Source organism: Lactuca virosa, chromosome 5 (genome assembly GCF_052849685.1).
Source record: "Lactuca virosa cultivar CGN04683 chromosome 5, Lactuca_virosa_CGN04683_v6, whole genome shotgun sequence".
NCBI classification, from domain to species: Eukaryota; Viridiplantae; Streptophyta; class Magnoliopsida; order Asterales; family Asteraceae; genus Lactuca; species Lactuca virosa.
The window spans coordinates 225,701,126-225,721,038 of NC_136430.1; the positions used below are offsets into that span (position 1 = coordinate 225,701,126).

At 35.1% G+C, this 19,913-nt stretch overlaps 2 protein-coding genes across 2 annotated transcripts; both read right to left on the reverse strand.

The window, feature by feature from the left end:
* Window positions 1–11,978: 11,978 nt before the first annotated feature.
* Window positions 11,979–12,982, reverse strand: LOC145112427 (uncharacterized). The gene is made up of 2 exons (XM_079048590.1): window positions 12,457–12,982; window positions 11,979–12,325 (listed from the first exon to the last, which is right to left on the reverse strand). The coding sequence occupies exons 1-2, from the start codon at window positions 12,980–12,982 to the stop codon at window positions 11,979–11,981; spliced, it is 873 nt and encodes a 290-aa protein (XP_078904716.1).
* Window positions 12,983–14,868: 1,886 nt separating this feature from the next.
* LOC145112428 (uncharacterized) lies at window positions 14,869–16,254 on the reverse strand. Its single transcript, XM_079048591.1, has one exon. It carries the CDS (start codon window positions 16,252–16,254, stop codon window positions 14,869–14,871), a length of 1,386 nt encoding a protein of 461 aa, XP_078904717.1.
* Between the last annotated feature and the right edge of the window lie 3,659 nt (window positions 16,255–19,913).

Here is a 19,913-nt window from a genome sequence, read left to right on the forward strand (position 1 = left end):
AAGGGAGAAGCTTTGGATCCGAGAATTCCTCTGTTGTGGCAGCCATATTAAGCTATAAAGCCGATACCTTGACCATTTATTTGATAGATCTCTTCATTGAGAAGTTTATGGCCTTTAGTAGCTTGTTTTGGAGTCATTCTTGGATCAGAGCATGTTTTGAAGTTATGACTTCAGATCTAGACATTTCATGGCCTTTTGAGACTTAAAGTTGCCATCTTTATCAAGTCTTTGCCTCTTCCATGCCCTAGGCCTCTTATGAAGCTTAGTTTAAGTGTTTTTAGCCTGTTGATATCATGCATGCACGTAACGTTAGCAACTTTACATGGTATCTCAGCCCTAGGGGACCAGATCTATGATTTGGAGACATTAGACTCGCTTGGAGGTGACTAAATGAGTTAAGACGAGGAAAACTCGACGAGTTGCTTATCCAACTCGGCGAGTTAGATCGTGGTCCTCCGACCTTTCTGATTACTGAGCAAACTCGGCGAGTCGTTGAGAGGACTCAACGAGTTGGCTAGGGTTTTCTCGGTTTTCTGAGGACTGAAGGAACTCGACGAGTTGATAGATGCACTCGACGAGTTGGGTCAACATGAACTGTTGACCTTAATTGTTGACCTTGACTTTGACCATAGTTGACCAAGTTTGACTTTAAGGGTATTTTTGGTATTTCGGGATTCTGATGAAGTTAGTCACATGGTGGTTGTAGGCAGTTGAGTCCAGAGTTATGAGTTTGGGTTTGACTTTTACCGGTTCAACATTTCTTGAGAGGTGAGTCTCCTCACCATATCAATGGGTCAAAGGCACCAAGGCCGGCCCGTTACGTGGTATATGGATTGTTAGCTGGTTATGTATTATGTTGGTATGACATTTGCATGGAAGACCCCGGGGGAGCCCGTGGCAGTTGGATATCAGACCATGGGAGGAGCCCATGCCATTTTAGGTAAAGACCATGGGGGATCCCATGACATGTAGGTATAAGACCTTGGGGGGGGGGGGGGGGAGCCCACGGCATCCTGGAGTAAGACCGTGGAGGGAGTCCACGACATCCCTATATGTTTATATATGTGTTATGTAGTATGGTAGTTATGTTTCTGTGATATGTGGTATACTTGTTAACTCTGTGCCATTTACATGGAAGACCCCGGGAGGAGCCCGTGGCAGTTGGATATCAGACCATGGGGGGAGCCCATGACATTCCAGGTAAAGACCATAGGGGGAGCCCACGGCATGTAGGTATAAGACCTTGGGGGGAGCCAATGACATCCTTGAGTAAGACCTTGGAGGGATTCCACAGCATCCTTATATGTTTGTTTGCATGGCTTATGTGGTTTATGTAGTTGTTATCGCTAGTATGGTTGATGTGATTATGTGGATTGTGTGGGGTGTGCTCTGGGGAACTCACTAAGCATTAGCTTACAGTTTGTTGGTTGTTTCAGGTAGTTCAGGATCTAAGGGAAAGAGCCCGGTGTGATGGTGCGACATGCACTCTCCCACATTTTAGTTGGGACACTCTAATATTATGAATAATTTATCTGATTTTATAGATTTTGAAAACAAATGTGATTGGAATTTTATATCTTATGGAAAATGATTTGTTTATTTAAAATGAAAAATTTTCTTGGAAATTTTGGTCGTTACAAACTTTTCCACACGGTCCTTGTTCATCTCATACGACCAGTGGTCCTCATAGAACCTTTGCAACTCAGGGGACATAGTAGCGACCATGATGCAAGCAACTTTTGTTGCATCATCGTAGTGTTTCTTGTAGGAGTCTAGTTCTTCAGGAGTGGCCTTCTCTTCGTCGATTTCAATAAGATGCTTCTCAAGGACATGCTCCTTGTTCTCGAATCGAAGGGCCATCTTTATGTTATGCATCCCGTCATTATAGTTGGTGCCATCCAATGCCACCTTTTAAGCAGATCGACAACGAGAATTTATGGTGGTTGGAGGAGGAGGGAGCAGAAGCATCAACTCGAGTAGACATCTATAAAAAGAAGGTAATTTTAGTTAGATAAGAATAATCCTTAATATAGTAACCCAAAATAAAATATTAAGGCTAGGACCCAACTATATAATTCACAACTTAGAAAAGGGATGCCATAATCTAATTGTAAATTTTATAAAGGTTGGTAAATGACGATTTACCAATTCCACCAGAAAGGAAATGAAATTAACTGAAATTCCTAGGTCTTTTGAGATTTATTGAAACTATTCAATGACATGTTTAATCTTAGATTATGCTTTTCTATTTATGACTAGGATACCGAGGATCACAAACAAGATGTGAATAATCATGCAAATGTTTTTGGTAACCTCATTGTCATTTATCATCCCAATTTATGTGCTGGTAAACCGCACACGCTCCATCAACAATGATAATTTATGAGATACCCATTACAATTCTTTATTAGTCCCTATTAGTGTGTTGGTTAACCACACATGCTTCACTAACAACTTATATAGTGTAATGTGCAATTTCATGTGTTAGCATACTAGTTCACATTTTTCATAAAGTAGCTAGATTTGGGATTTAAAATATGGTTCTAGTACTTTTAATAAAATTATACTTTTAATGAGATTTAGTTTTCCTATCAAATCCGTTCTGCTAAAGACCCTCTACTAATCAAGGAAGCGGTGGGTGAGAATGGACACCCATTCAACTACCATTTTATAGGCAGTTTCCTTATACTCCGTTATAGACTAGCTTCGTGAATGAGGCATACTAGCGATTTGACTGACTGATTCTTATAAATATATTAACAATTAATAATAATATATGGTGTATTTGAAACTTTTCAAAATACTAGGTTTATTTATTTTTAAATTTTGAAAATTAATGATCAATTAATTTAAATTTAAAATAAACCAAAATTTGATATAATATTTTTCTATTAATTAACAATTAAATAAATATATTAAATCAAATAAGGATTAACTAATTAAATCAATCAAATAATTTAATCCTAATCCTAACCCTCTAATTTTCGAAAATTATGGTGTAGGAATTATCCAATTTTATAATTATCCCTTTTAATCAAATTAAACTAACAATTATCTAAAATAGGAAACCCTAACAACCTAGCCATTTTCGAAAATCTTGGGGAGGAAGGCTATGGTTTCAAAAACCCTAACCCTAAATTTCGAAATCAAAGGGAAGGGGCTAGGGTTTCGAAAAACCCTAACCCTAGTCGAAATTCTTGGCTTTTAGGGTTTAATTTCTATAAACCTGAATTGATCTAATTCTATTATTATAGATATTCAATTGAAAACAAACCAAATTCTCTGATACCACTGATAGAATTTAGGTAAAACACATAAACTTAAAAACCCTTAAGTTCACATGCAACATAAAATATCTATATTTTCATTATTGAACCTGTAACTATGAACATCAAATAAGAAACCCTATGTTATTTTCGAAAAACATAATAAAGGGATGACCCAAGGGATGTTCAAAGTGTGCCCTTGAACAGGGCCCACCGAAAGCTAGGGCCCAAATTATTTTTAGATTTTATATTAGACTATGGTTAGTTTTTTGGACAAAATAGGTTAAGCATGTATGATACATCATGTAAGAAAGGAAATAACACAAGCGATAGCGGAAATAAAAATTAGATGAGTGGGAATCAGAAGTTTTTTGGGAAAAGGAAACGATGCTTTGGGTCTCGCTGACAGTGATTACGATTTAGGCATCGGCAAGACGGGAACCAATTAACGATGGCTAGCAGCAATGATCTTCTACCTTCTTAGTTCTTATTTGCTTAAATCCATAAGGAATCATTCAGAAGAAAATCCATAATCCTTGACAATCATAGGGAAATTACTTAATAAGAAGCTTTCAGTTCAGACTTATTTCTTCATAAATCTTAATATATATATATATATATATGTATATATATATATATATATATATATATATATATATATATATATATATATATATACATAATCGAAATCGGAAATGAGGTTTAGAAAATCTAAAGGAAATTGAATACGAAGCAAGATTTCAAAAATCAAAATTCAGACCTGGTTTAGGGACGAAAATTATAAGGTATTATACATTTTTTTTTATCTATCTAATACAATTTTAATGTTGTTTGGAAGTAAAGTTTTTTCTTTCATTCTTGTTGATTCATATTTTCTCAAATTTAGAAGACTGAAGCAACAATCTCTGCACTTTCAATCCAATCTTGAGGTTTTGAAGTTTCGAATTTTAGATTGTCTTGAAGTGTCGAAAATAAGAAGGTATTGTACATTTTTTTTTATATATATGATACATTGATGATATTCTTTAGAAGCAAAACTGAGTTTTTCTTTTGTGATAATGTAATATAACTTTTTGATTTCTCAAATTTAGAAGATTGGCTGGTTTTATATGTTGCTACTTGAGTTTCAGAACCAAGATCCAAGAAGAAATCTACCGATAAAAAATTTCTTTTATTTTAGTGTATTATTTTGAATGAAATTTTAATGTATGTATTTTGAAATGTAGTATAAAAATTATAATTGTTTTGCTTCAATATTTAGGTCAATTAAGTTTAAGGCCTATTTTTTTATTAAATTGCACAGGGTCTTCGAAATCGCATGGCAGACTCTGACCATTAGAATCGTTAACAAAATCTAATTTCCCTTTCTTCTCACGATAAACAAAAGTCAATTATATCCACTACAAAAACTTATATTTATGAAATACGACCAACAACTCTAAATTCACATTACCATAGTCAGTGGCGAATGTAAGGGTTAAGTAGAGGGGGCACATGCTCCCGATGGCTAAAAATGCCCCTAACAAAATAAAATTTTGGAATCGTCACCGACCATAGTAACAACAAAACTCAACCAAATTAATGTTATAGTAGAACAAATAATTCAAATAGCCACACATACAACCTCTCAAACATAAATATTACAAAACTAACTAAACAGTTTCAGAACATCTTATATACAAGTTTTTATATTATTTTATTTAATTTTTATTGATTTTTTTATTAACCATTCAACATTATTGGATTAAATAGATTTGTTTTTTTTGACCAAATATATATTGAGTGAGTGGTCAATATACATTCTTATGTTGTATATTTAACCCCTTTAATTTAAATATATTTCATTTTATAACTATTATATAATATTTTTAATATTGTTAGTTTATTTTTATAAGTATAAAATAATTATTTTTTGTATTATAGGTATATAATTAAAGACTTGTTGATATAGTTGTATTTTATATTTTCTTATTAAAATAAGATTTGTGTTTAGAAAATATTAATTAAAAAAATGGCATCCATCATACATTTAAGAGAAATCTCCAGAAAAGTCTTAAAATTTTACCCTAATTTACGAAAAAGTCCTAAACTAAAATTTGTTTACGAAAAAGCATGAATTACCAGTAAAAATGGCGATTTGACCCATTTTTCTGGTTTACCGGTTTCATTACTTACCAGTTTCACTAAAGTCCCATTATTTTACCCTAATTTGCGAATAAGTCTCAAACAAAAATTTTGTGATGATTTGGCCATTTTCTTCATGTAACATAAATTTTATCGGTTTCATTGCTGACTTAGACACCTAATCATTAAATTAGCTGATAAGATGGATACGATGGGTTATATAATGCTACATTTACTGTAAAATTTGATATTTATCTCATCGGCTCATTTATGACTATGTATCTAGGTCAGCAATGAAACCAATAAAATGTGTGTTTCCAGGAAAAAAGGGCAGAAAATGAGTTGATGTCTCATGAGATGGATATATTAGGTTACATAAGATTAGATAGACAATTTGATATTTCTTATAAATGTAAAAAATAACGCAGCTGTTGCTAGTTTATGTAATTATTGCAGTCTTTGTTGGATGCATTCTATGTTCCAAAAGAATATACAATACATCAGGATATCAAGTTTTATGCTAAACATAACATTATATAACTCAACATATCCATCTCATCATCTCATTTAATGACTAGACGTCCGGGTCAGCAATGAAACCAGTAAAATATATGTTAAATAGAGAAGATGGTCAAATCATCACTAAATTTTAGTTTAGGACTTATTCGTAAATTAGGATAAAATAATTGGACTTTAATGATACTGGTAAGTAATGAAACCGGTAAACCGGGAAAAAGGGGTCAAATCACCATTTTTACCGGTAATTCATGCTTTTTCGTAAACAAAATTTAGTTTGAGACTTTTTCGTAAATTAGGGTAAAATTTTAAGACTTTTCTGAAAATTTTCCTACATTTAATCACTAATATTTCTTATATTCTCTATTTATTTAATGAATTTAATTTAGATTTGGTATAATTTATTTTATATTTATTTTTAATTATGTAAATCATATTATTAATTTATTATAGGGAAATCTAGAGAAAAGTCTCAAACTTTTGGGAAAAGTTTAAATAAAGACTTAAAGTTTTTTTTTTAACAGGAAAAGTCCCGATTATTTAACAATTTGCTCAAATTAACGAAAAAGACTTTTTTGATATTTGAACAGCAAATGACAGATTATATGATTTCTTAAAATAATGAGACTTTTTTGTTCAAAAAAAACTTTTAGGTATTTATTGAAACTTTTCCCAAAAGTTTGAAATTTTTCTCTAGATTTCCCTTTATTATATGTTATTAATTATTTATCTTCATATTTCTATTTTTAAAATTTGACGACTTATTCAAAGATTATTTAATGTTATTATTTATTTAGTTTTTGTTAATATTTTGTTCGTTATTTGTAACTTTTAAAGTTATAGCATATGATAGCTAAATGCTCCAATCCAAGAAAAAAAAATATCACCTCTTTAATTATTGTTTTCTCTTTGCCGTCAAAGAGGAGTGCATGATTACATGACATGAGAGTCAAAGATTAGATAAACATCTCTTATACCAACTCGGAGTGAAACCAATAAAAAAGCTAAAAAAAAATGTCACTTAAAAGGTAAAACAGTTATTGAATTTATTAGGAACGACGAATGTAAACAAATGAAGCTGTATAGACGAAAAAGTTAAAATTGATTTAAAGTATCAAAATGCATAAATTTGGATAAATGAACTATATGGATGCTTTTTATAGTTTACTATTTATTTATGTTTATTAGTCTTAAAACAAAAAAAATCATAGTTGTTTCAAAACATGAATAAACAATATTTCTTACGCTCATCACCGAGTGTAGTATTGTGTACAAAATAATCTATGACGTATAAATATACACTTAGGGGTTGCACATTGGCGAATAGAGTGTCATGCGTTTCATTTGCTATCATCTTAATTTAAAGAACAAAAAAGGTCATACAGATAACTAAATAATTATTTTGTTCCTTACTTCCTTCTTTAAAATAAACTAGGTGTGAAACCCCGCTCCGCGGGGTTCCGTTAAGACCAGGGTTTTACTTTTTTGTTTTTCGGTTATGTATGTAGTATATTGATAGGTAGTGTGTGGTTGGTGTTTGTGTTTGATAGTGTGTAGCAGCAAATAATATTTGTGTTTTATCGGATATTTTATTTTGTAATATGTATATATATGGTAAATTTAGAGGATAAAAATAATTGAATTGAAGGGATATGAGGGAATGATTAACAGGTGGTAATTGTAGCCGGCTTGGGCAAGTAAACACATTCATTGCGGTAAGTAAAACGTCATCTACGTCATCTGAAATGATGAGTGCATTAACTACGGGAAAGGAACCGTCATCAAGAATAAGACCGGTTCTATAAAACCCCTAAAGTGATTACCATTTTCGCACACATCACTTTTCGAAGGTGGGTCATACAAATCGACCAGGAAGAAGAATGAAGCCGCAAGAAACGGAAAGGATCATCAATGTTCTGATCAAGCAAGCAGAAGACGAAAGTGTTGCGCTGGCAAATGTTAACGATTTCTTTCTGAACCAACAAACAAAAGAGGAAATATAAGCAAAGATGAATCGGGGACCTACGTATCTTAACTACATGCGGATGGAAAAGCTCCTCATGAATAACACATGAAGCAGCAAAAGCAATCCAGACCATCTACAAGCTGAAGAGGGAAGCGGAGATGAGAATGGAGGAGCTGAAGAAAGAGTTGAAAAAGCTTCCAGAGGATGATCGATCTTATGTGGAATGAGGTGATAGTTTAACAGTGACGGTTGTTTTGCTTTTTTGTTTCACCATGGATATGGTCTTTTATGGTTATAAATGGTTATGGTGGAAAACCGTCTGTTTTCTTTTGGTTTGTTGGATATATGTAATAGGAAGCGAACCGTATGTATGTACTTTGTGGTATGTAATATAATGGTTTTCTGTTTTAGACAATGGAGCCGGAAATCGGCATTTTACATCTAACAACTATATGTTATTATATTCACTTCGTCTATTAGTACATATATAGATTAAGAAGTTAGGTGGATGGTAAACAATAAGGAATAGGTATGGATATTTCTATTGAACGTGCTTTCTTTTCCCCATGTTAAATTTTTTTCTGTATTAGATTTAGTATGAAAGAACCAGTAAGGTTGGTTCTATTGTATCTTTCATTGCAGTAGCTTCCTTCAATAGCAAGTAGTTTTAAAACTGCATAGAAAATGGAATTTATACTGTTAAAAAGTGAAAATAATAGATATACGTTTTATGTTAAAATAATAGGAACAATATTGCAGAGTCAGATTGGGCGGACTATAATCACCACTCATGTGTTTATTTGCAACATGGACGAAATGTATACAACTGTCAAAATAGGCATCATTATGGTAAATACGTAAAATTGAAAGCATTGTTGTCAATATGTCAAAAACAATGGTGTTTTGTTTGTTATCATAAGTATGGTACACATCTTACATGTATTTCCTGAGAGGAATTCGTAGAAAGTAGATATTTTAGGCAGGGGCAAAATAGTCATTCTAGTAGAACGTTATCTATATATTCAAACCATACATAAGCAGTGGGTTTCATAAAGGTTATATCATACAAGATTACATATTTCATATATTAGGACAGACTATTTGATCGTTAACATACAAAAGGAGACATAATGTTTATAAAACATGTGATACTAAGGATGGAAGGATAGGAGACATTTTTTAAAATGGGAAGTAGATGGCATGGCATCTATTTTTTCCGGCTACGCTTTGTGTCCATTGATGGTGTTGTGTCATCTGTATCCAACAGAAAGGAAATGTGAGAAAACATATAGGCATGAGTGATAGTAATAGCATGTATATGTATACCGGTGGTGTTGTACGATAGAGCGAGTGCAGCCCGTGTTACAGATATTGCAGGATCAGGTGTGTTTTGTTGCAATGTGGACCTTCTGACTGGGACCTGTGCTGGAGTTGTTGGAACGCCTGTTTGGGGCACAGTTTTGGAACCTTCTATGTCTACGATTATGAAGCGTCAATTGTCTGGAGCAGATGCTTTTAGGATTTGAATGGACATGTTTTTGGTCTCCCCTTTGTGTTGAGTGATAAAGGGTGGAAGGGTTTTCCTGTTGATACTGTTGTTGTTTGATATAAGATTTTCAAGGGTAGAGTTGAGCAGTTTCTGACATGAAGTATCGGATATGATTGCGGATATTGTGTCGTTTGTGTCGTTCTGTGTGAGAGTGAATTTATGTCTGTATCGACAATGACCTTGTTAGGATCTGATATAGGGCAGAAGTGTTTTCGGCATATGGAGAAATGTACTTACGAAAATGTTGGTTTTTCTATGACAGCATGTGCACTACAGTACCATTGTGGGCCTCGTTTGTAGATCGGATCTCTACAATTGGGACATGTCGCGTGATACCAATTGTCTTGAAACGGAATATCTATGATTGTTGCTTTGACCAAGAAAGTCTTATCCTGTAAAACAGATAGTTCCAATTTTAAGGAGTGGATTTTTGTGGTTATGATTCAATCCGATGATGTAAAAAGATATGATATAATATTATTGATAACTCTAATCGGGTTTTTGTTTTCATATCCTGCAGTGTAATTGGTATTCCAGATGGAATCGATACTGGTCTCAACGGGTCACTGAAACTGATATTAGATGCTAATTTGGTTAACGGTATTTTTATCGAACAAAACATGAAAGTTGTAGATGAGACATGTGACATACATATCAGTAATAGATGTTGTTTCTGGTATTTCTGGATTTACATATACGTGAGTGGCGTGTGATGATCCATGGCGTAACATCCCTAAAAATCAAAATGGGATTATATCGGTTAGTAGAGATTAATGTATGATGATGGTATTTTTTTTTTGTCAGTTTCAAGGCACAAGTGGACTACTAGCAGAAACAGAAGGTTTTAGATTTGTAACAGCAACAACCGTAATGGCGGGCAGTGGGATGAGTACATCACGGTTGAATTTTGTGGGACTGTAATGCATTCCATCCATAGGTTTATTGGAAGTTCGTTGCCACTAAACGTTTAATATGTGATGTTATTACTGAATGCAAGTGTAATAGATAAGGAATATATATTCTATCATATAAGGGTTACCCGCTGTCTGTTAGGATCAGAAAAACATATGGTTCTCCATTTTGTTTTGCACAGTGTTTGATTTTTGATAGAACAACAATAAAGTCTGAAGAAGAATAAATGTTATTGGCTGGGTAATCTGTCTGATATGGAATGAACCAGAGACGTGTATACCTGGGTAATAAGGTGTTTTTTCTCCCAGTTCTATAATATGTGATTTAGAAACAAACCGGAACCAGTTCCTTGGTATAGTCATCGTATCCGGAAGTGGCTTAATAATTGAGATGAGACCGACATCAATGTAGAAATCATTCTCTAAAACTTTTTGGTGCCTGTCAAGTTCTGGGCAGCTGTATTCTGAAATGGTGTAATAATCTGATACATTCAATATTGATTCAATATAAGCCTGATTGATCCGATGTCCAAGAATTTGTATGGCATCTCCGTATACAATAAGATAAATGTTAAACAATATCCATAGCATCTCATTTTTGTGTATATATTTTTCAGATACTCTTTTTTGCACACTTACAAATCTGTCAACAGCTAAGTACCATGTCTCGTACCGACGAACATCATGCCTCCAGTTGCGGATGATTCTGACTTGTAAAGGACTTCTAACGCCCTCACATTTCAGATCGGATATACTGCTCATGACTACTATGTGTTCACTGGTAAGAAGAGAAGAGTTCATTCAAGTAAGAAGGTTAGGTAATAGATATAATAAATATAGAAGGTTGTTTGGACAACAATTATAGTAATATAAATAACAATGATATGACTGTCATAAATCTGGTTGTTACGACTACTATAGACCTCTTTCTGGGTTACTTTCTGTAGTAGATCCCTGTAGACAATGTTTTTCGTCTCAGTGTATATGCCTTGGTCATTCGTTTGTATAAGAATTTTTATAGAACCCGGTGATGTTGCTCTAGAGAAGGCTACATATAACTGTCTGTGTGCAAATATTGGCTGCGATAGATAAACACCAAATTTTCTTAATGACTGTCCCTGACTTTTATTGATGATCATGGCATAACAGAGCTTTACTTGGAATTGTTTTCGTGAAAAACTGAAGGGCAAATCCGACGGGGTGTGTATGAATTTTATGCGAGGGATGTATACAAGATTTCCAATAGAAGTCCCCGTCATTATGGTTGCTTCAACTATGGTTGGGAGAAGCTGGGAAACAATCAACCGTGTACCATTACACAGTCCCTCTCTCTGATTAATGTTTCTTAAAAACATTATTGGTGTTTTTGGCTTCAAGTGAAGTGCATGAGGTGGGATTCCTGGAAACATTAGTTCATTTAAGTATTCTATAGGATACAGGCCTTCTAGATCAGATGTGTGTTTCCCATTTGGCTGCATTGAATCTGTGTTGTTATATACTCTACCAGAAGTTGTGATTGTTTTTAGGACCATGTTGTTTATGTTGTCGGCCACTTCATTTGTTGGACAAATGATTTCCCATCGTGAAAGATCTATGGTTGTTGGGTTGCTGAGTATGCAATCTCCATACACAAAGTGTATTAGATTTTATAACGAACTGGGTCCAGGTGGTATCAACAATGAATCCGGAATTTGAACCCAAGATCTGTCTTGCGGATCATCTATGTCAGGCCATCCAAGTACACCATCTCCGATGTTGAGCAACCAAGTGGCAAAATCTGCTATTGATAATGTGTGCATCTGATCATCTGTGTTAGAAAGCAAACACATATTTTCTGTCAGCACCCTAATTTGAAAGAAGGGCCATAGATATGACATTGGCAGCGTAAGGGCTATTATTTCGGAATGTGTGCCTTTTGGGACCACCGGAAGTGTTTGTCGGAAGTCACCACCAAGGAGGAGAGAAATACCACCAAATGGTTGTTCATTACACTCTAGTACATCCCATAGTGAATTGTTAAGAAATTCAAAACATCTTTTATCCGTCAAGTCAATTGGAATCTTAAATCTCGAATGGAATGTGCTTCGTCCCATACGATGAGTGATGTATGACGCATCAGATCACCTAAAAATGTTCTCTTTTTTATATCACAACATTTTTTATCCGTCAAGTCAATTGGAATCTTAAATCTCGAATGTGCTGTTGTTCCAGATGGAAGCAGCAATGATGCAATTCCAGATGCAACAACAGCTAGAACGACTTTCCCAACTGATCTAAAGTATGAAAGGATGGTATTCCATAGAAATGCTTTTCTGGTACCACCATGACCATAGACAAACATCAATATATGTTTCTTATTTTGAAGAGAGCCAACAACGGCTTCATAGATTGACATATGTTGTGCATTTAACTGTGGTAGAAGTTCATGAAGGTCTTGGTGCAGTTGTTCTCTATTGTAACTCATCTCTTCAAGTAAAAGCCGATTATGAATTACAGAAAGGATATCAGATGACAACGTTGGAAAATTGAAATCACTTAGTGATCTGGATGGGACAGAAGAACGAAGTGTATCCTCTAAGTTGTGAAGTAGCTGTTGTGTTATCAGATCATCTGTGAAAGAGAAACACTTATTTGTTATTGTGTTTTTCATTGTATACAAATAATCATCACACATCGTCTCATGTGCCACTTCCCATAAGAGCCGTGGATTACCTACTTCACAAAAAAGCAGGAGGTGACAGAAAAGGGATCGCAACTATGCTGGTGTTTCCTAGAGTGAAGCTTCAGTGAATGCAGTCATCGACTCAATGTCATCTCCAATTATTCCTAACGTGTTACAAGCACTTCTATAGGTTGGATGAACAGAACCAGAAACGGTGTGCATATCTTCAAATGATGTGCATCCCTTCTGATGGAAAAGTAGCATTCGGAGATAGAATAACTCACCAGATGATGGATGTACAAAGACAAGCCGACTAACCATTTTAGATGGCTCATCAGCTCTACGTTCCCACGATTTAGAAGGAACATCCCATTTGTAATATTTGGATAGTCAACATATGTCAGATCATGACCAGATCGATCTATTGCATTCTTGTCAAACCACCCAAGAAGGGTTGTTTTAGAGGCGGATGGGTTGGACATAACCTCTTGTATTGTACTATCTTCTTTAAAGACAATATGCTGCGTGTTTTCTCCATGAACGGACAGGATCTGAACAGGTGGGTGTCGGTGATGTACGTGAAATTCAAAAATATGCCATGCAGCCTCATGTGGACATATGTATCTTCCATCTAAGAAATTTTGAATTTCATTTATGCACGGAGAATCATTCCCTTTTGTACCCACTACATTATTTGTAACAACACTCGGGCCAGGTGTATCGTCTGTTTCACTTTTTTGGATTGCATATCTAACACGATCAGCCCCTTTCGAAATATATTTGAAGAGATATTTTATCATCATGTTCCAGCCGCAATATTCAACATTAATGTGCGCATGAAACCGAGAACATAACTTTTTGTTGTACGGTACAATATACCCATTGTCTATGACAATCCCACGTGGTGTTGTGTGTCGGGCAGCTGAAGAACGTTTGTAACGTACATAACCTTCAGCATCGAAAAACGTAGACTCAAGAAATGGCTTTGGAAAATGTTTGTTACATTTTCCATCCTTCATACATGGAGCTTTTCATTTAGTGGACCACATGGACCGTGAATCATGCATGCATCTATTGTTTGATACAATGCAAGTTCTGTAACCGGATCTAGCAATTCAGCAGTTATATACATATCTACATCGTCAGCATTCCTTATTTTGGATGCACTATTTACCCATAACAGTGTGTGACAATGTGGAAGCCCTCTCTTTTGAAACTCTATAGTATACAAATTTGTCATAAGAATCACACATGTCACATAAGTAAAGAACAACTATTTACTTTTATATGGATGATATATATGGAAAAATTATTATCTACCAAACAGGAAAGCTGTCAAAAAAAAAACCTAAAGCAATCTAATTCCATATCAACAATTGCAACAGTCTGAAATTACATATTTATGTAAACCATTTAACTATTGAAAGAAAACAGCTACGAAATTGAGAAACCATTAAATTGAAAAACAATCACAATCTAAGAAGCCCGAAACAATGTAAAAACATGTAGACATAAGTAATCATAATATAGCAGTAGGGATAAATGGCATTTGTCTATGAAAAGAAAAGGTAAAAACACAAACTTATGATAACCAAAGCAAAAGAATCGACAACATATTTGAAACAATCTGAAATTACATATTTATGTAAACCATTTAACTATTGAAAGAAAACACCTAAAAATTTGAGAAACCATTCAATCGAAAAACAATCACAATCTAAGAAGCCGGAAACAATGTGACAACATGTAGACATAACTAATCATAATATAACAGTAGGGATAGATGTCATTTGTCTTTGAAAAGAAAAGGTAAAAACACAAATTTATGATAACCAAAGTAAAAGAATTGACAACATATTTGAATCTGAAATAATCTAAATAGACAAAACATTTAAGGTAATAAATAAACGGAATAAAATACATGCATCAACATCACCAAAAGTTTTTTCTTGCTTCAAGAAGTCAATAAACGCATGGACCTTCATCTTAAAAACTTTGGCAATGATATCTGCCCTACTATGTGGATCCTTCTGTCCATGTGCATCCATATAACGTGTTATCTCTGGCCACTTTACATTCAATGTGAATGTTATGAAATACTGTGGGTTACCATATACCTTACACATGGCTAGTGCACCTTGGTGAGGGCCTCCTGTAAAAGAGGCTGCTAAGAAAACTCGTTTACCAACATACCGAGCTTCTCTGTCCCCCTTCGAAAGCACATGATATAGACCACCAACATATTCGGAATGAAGGCTCTCCTGATGTTTAGCAATATATTCCAACCGTCCCTCCTCAATACAAGTATACGCATCGACCAGATATTGTTGAAACAACCGACATGCATTTAAAATTGGAGACCATATGTGTTCCCGAGCATGAATCTGATACACATAATACATGTTAACTGTAAGATCCCGAGCATCCGAACCAAGTTCATTTCTCAATTTCAAACGTGGAGACCAACCATCTTCACCATATGGAAACAAAATGGGATATTGCAGTGGCATAAAAGATGGATAAAGCTTACTAATACGCTGTGGCAGACCGAAATTAGAATGTACCACTATATCATACCTTGTACAGTTACTGTCATCCCCACTACCTATGCAGCCTAATGATCCAGGTGAAGGGAGATCATACCTACGATCTGGAATATTGTTAAACAAACGAACATAATAAGAAGTTATATTATGCTGTTCTACAACATCTTTTGCAGTTTTGAATGTTCGTACATACTCATTGTTCAGCCTGAAAAAGGAAACCAGAAACGTGACTATACCCTCATCCAAATTCCTTTTTGTTGGACTATTAAAAACTCTAAACCTGTTATCCACTTCATTTTCTGTGTCAAATAAATAAAGCTGAAGAAACCGTGGACCTTTCTCAAGGTCGGGACAAAGGGAACCAATTTTGTGGCTGATCTGTCCAGAAATCTTAAACATATACGGGCCACGATTATCATTCACATCGTCATCAACATTTGCTCCAAAAGAGGTCATCGAGAACATACTGTTATAAGCTCTAATGTCCCGTAAAAAGTTGTCGTTACGAAAAAAGGCGTGGAACTCAACAACCATTCTAGAAGGGTAAGGAAGGACAACCAAACATCCTTTGCAACAACGATGATATCTCGGATGTTGAGCAGTAGATAGCTTCAGATACCTTTCGCTAAACCAGAAAAAAGCCCCACAAAACTCGCAGACACCATCATAATCGCCACAGTCTACATATTCAAGAAGAACACCTGAACCATGCATTCGTCGAGACAAACGACGACGAACAACCGTAGAGCCATTAGACTGCTCAGTAGACGTGCCAAGAGAAGGTGCACTGGAGGAGGAGCCAACGTCGGTGTGTCACACCCCCAAACCAAGGATGGCGGAAACGTCCGGGGGTGGAGGATTTCATGTATAGTATCATAACAACAATTGTAATAGTAATTCAAGCAAACCCAACCAACATATATATAATTGAAAAAGTTACATCATTGTATGAATTACGTGTTTACGAATCAATTACATTATGTTGACAAAATATGAAATAGTAGACGCCTTAGCGTCCCATCCTCAAATGCACTTGGTTACCTGTTTAATGATTTCCTGAGAATACAAGTTGTTTGAAAAAGTGTCAACACAAGGGTTGGTGAGTTCATAAGCTTTTGTTTGGTATTATTAAAAGCCTTTCGTTTGTAAAAAGTAGTATTTGTGTTAGAAAATCCAATATTTTCCTTAATGTGTAAATGTAGTCTTAAAACCCAAAGACCGAAATGTACAAGTAATTTGTCATATTTATAGTAAAACAATGCAAGTTTAAATCAACATAAACTCGTTAAATTTTAATGAAGTTCCCGTAAATTCCAATGTTTATTAATACTTTATGTGAGTTTATTATAACCATACTATGACCAAGGTTGCCTAAAACGACGTTCTTCAGGCGTCGGAAATGTTATGACATTTGTCACCCCAGACCTATCGGTCTAACTGTTGCATGCAGTTTAGGTGTGGGTTTGTCAAACCCAATATAGATCTATACACAACTATCACGCTCTCCCTCAAGGAGACTCTGGTTACAATACAAGACTTAATGGTAATTTGAAGTAAATGTCTCACAAAGTCATTAACGGAATTACGTGTTATGAAAACTTGGTACCGTATGGCCGTACCTTGCTTAATGAAAATATCCTTTGTATAAATGTACCCTTTTTAAATGTATGTGTTATGTAATGTATCATAAACTATACCTATTATAGTTTATCAACCAAGGGTAGTACGTAGTAATGTATGCAAACTATATTCAAAATAGTTTATTAAATGTTTGAATGTATCGGTTGTACTTTGATTATAATCACTTGTTATTCTTTATATTTTATATGTCCAAATCCATTTGTAAACTGATTTGTGTCTAAATATTAAGATAAAATGTCATATATTGCAATAACATATAATCACATAAAGATATACACCTTGCTCAACATGTTACAAGGTGAAATGAAATTGACAGCAACTTTTTGTTGTATACAGTTTCTGTTACTGTTCTTAGAAAATTTATAGAAAAATAATCAAAGCTCTAAATCCAAATCTGCAAATTCTGAGAGTTTGGAATAAGAGTCTAGTTTGTTCGTAAATTTTATCATGATTTTTAGTGATCTCTAACAGAGGTGAAAATGTTCATAATCACAGACTGGTCCGGGTTTGCCTCTGAAATGGTAGGCAGTTTTGTAAAAATCACCATAAATTGTAGAAAAATCATATGGAGATGTGCGAGTAGCCATTTTAAAGCTAAGAGTTTGAACTACTTGCACCTGGAACAGTTTTGAAAACTAAAATATTTAAGTTGACCAAAACAGTACGTGATCAAAGTTCATCTTTTCTGATGTAATCTGTTAGAAAAAGTTTAATTGTGTTCTTGATGATTTTACTTGTATTCCCCCCTTAAAACTTAAGAAAAACATGTAAATGTAGGGGTATGAACTCACCCTATGTGGTTTCAGTAGATGAAAGTAAGAGAGAGGAAGTGTTCAACCCAAGAACACTAAGAAGATGTCTTGATGATTCGAGAATCTAACACCGAATAAGATGGAATTTGTGTAAGATATCAATGATTTGAGTAGAATGGAGTGTAATAATTATATGAATGATGAAGATACTTACTAATTGAAGAAAGAAATCCTTGGAGAAAGCCTTGAAGTTCTTGAAGTTGAGAGAAAAGATGAGAGAATTTTGGAGAGTGTTCTTTGGTTGCTAAGTGTAGAATGAAAGAAGTTAATGAGAATGAGGAGAGATGACCAATTCTCCAGCTCTTAGAACGTGGGAAGAGCTGGAGATTGGGTGTAAAGGTCCACTAAGGTGACAAGGGGTAGTGAGAAAGAGTGGCCAATCATAAAGTGAGGTGGTGGTGGTTTGCTTTTGCCATAAATTAAGGAAAAGCAAATATTCCCTCAATAATTAGTTCAACCACTAATTCTTTTAATATATTTTTATAAAAACCCTGGAGATTTATATATTTTGGGGCCTTAGTTTATAAAATAAAGTTTTGGGTGAAAATCCCACGTTAAAATAATGAAAAACGGAGTTAAAACGAAGTCGTAGTCGAAAAACCGGTAAAAATGGGTCGTCTGCGAGACCTCTCGGATGGGGGCCGAGACTTCGGACCCTTGCATGCGAGGCTGCTGTCTGATGGCTTCGGATTCGGTCTCCTGAGAGGCTTCAGCTTCGGTCCTGATGAGAGGCTTCGGATCCGAGGCCTCGGATGAGAGGCTTCGGTCCTGAAGTTTCCGTTTTGGGTCCTTAAGGCTATTTTACCCGTTTTTACCCCGTTTCAAGTGGTTTTTGACCCGGTTAAGGGTCGGGATGACCCGAATGATTCCAAAAAGTTATGGGAACTTTTAAGAGAGATTTGGGAGAGATTTCAAATAGAAAGAGATAGAGTGAAAACGATTTAGAGAGGTTTCGTTTGCGATTAATTTGAGTGTCCGGCTTCATAACGCAAGGTTCGTAAACCCCGTTAAACCGTGTTTTAGTGTCGTACACACTCCCGATGAGTGTGCAATAATGTTTTATCGTTTTGGTTCGTTGGTTAGTACTGTTAAGGCTAAGGAAAATCAAACACATGAACTTTCCAAATGATGATTTCTCATTAAAATAGCGAATTGTATAGTGATTACATAACGTAAACCCTAACATACAAGGGTTATTGGAGTTGACCGGTTTGACTTGTTGACTTTGTTTGACTTTGACTTGACCGAAATTTGACGGTTGTCACATCATCCCCCCGTTAGAAGGAATTTCGTCCCGAAATTTTCATTTTGACTGGGATTTCAAGAGTTTGGGAAGAGATGTGGATACTTTTGTTTCATCTGATCCTCGCGTTCCCAGGTGAATTCGGGTCCTCGTTTAGCGTTCCAGCGGACCTTCACAATGGGAATACGACTTTGCTTTGTTCTTTTGATCTCTCGATCCATGATTTCTACCGGTTCTTCCGCGAAGTGGAGACTCTCGTTGATTTCAATTTCGTCAAGAGGTATCACGAGGGTCTCGTCGGATAGATTTTGTCAATCATATTCTCGGGGTAAAAAAAATAAAATAAAGTTTTATTAGTTACCTATAGCGACGACTTGTCGTCACCACAGGTTTAATCTATTACGATGACTTGTTGTCACCACAGGTTTAATCTATTACGATGACTTGTTGTCGCTATAGGTTTTTAACAAGAGCCAACGACATACCTATAGCGACACACAAGTCATAATTTACATGTGTGAAGACTTGGATTACTTTCTAACTGGTTCATGTGTGAAGACTTGGAGTACTTTCTAACTGGTTCATGTGTGAAGACTTGGAGTACTTTCTAATGAAAACTGTGCTACTGGGGAAATTGGAAACTGGTACGTAGCTTCAAAGTCAAGAATATGCAGTAG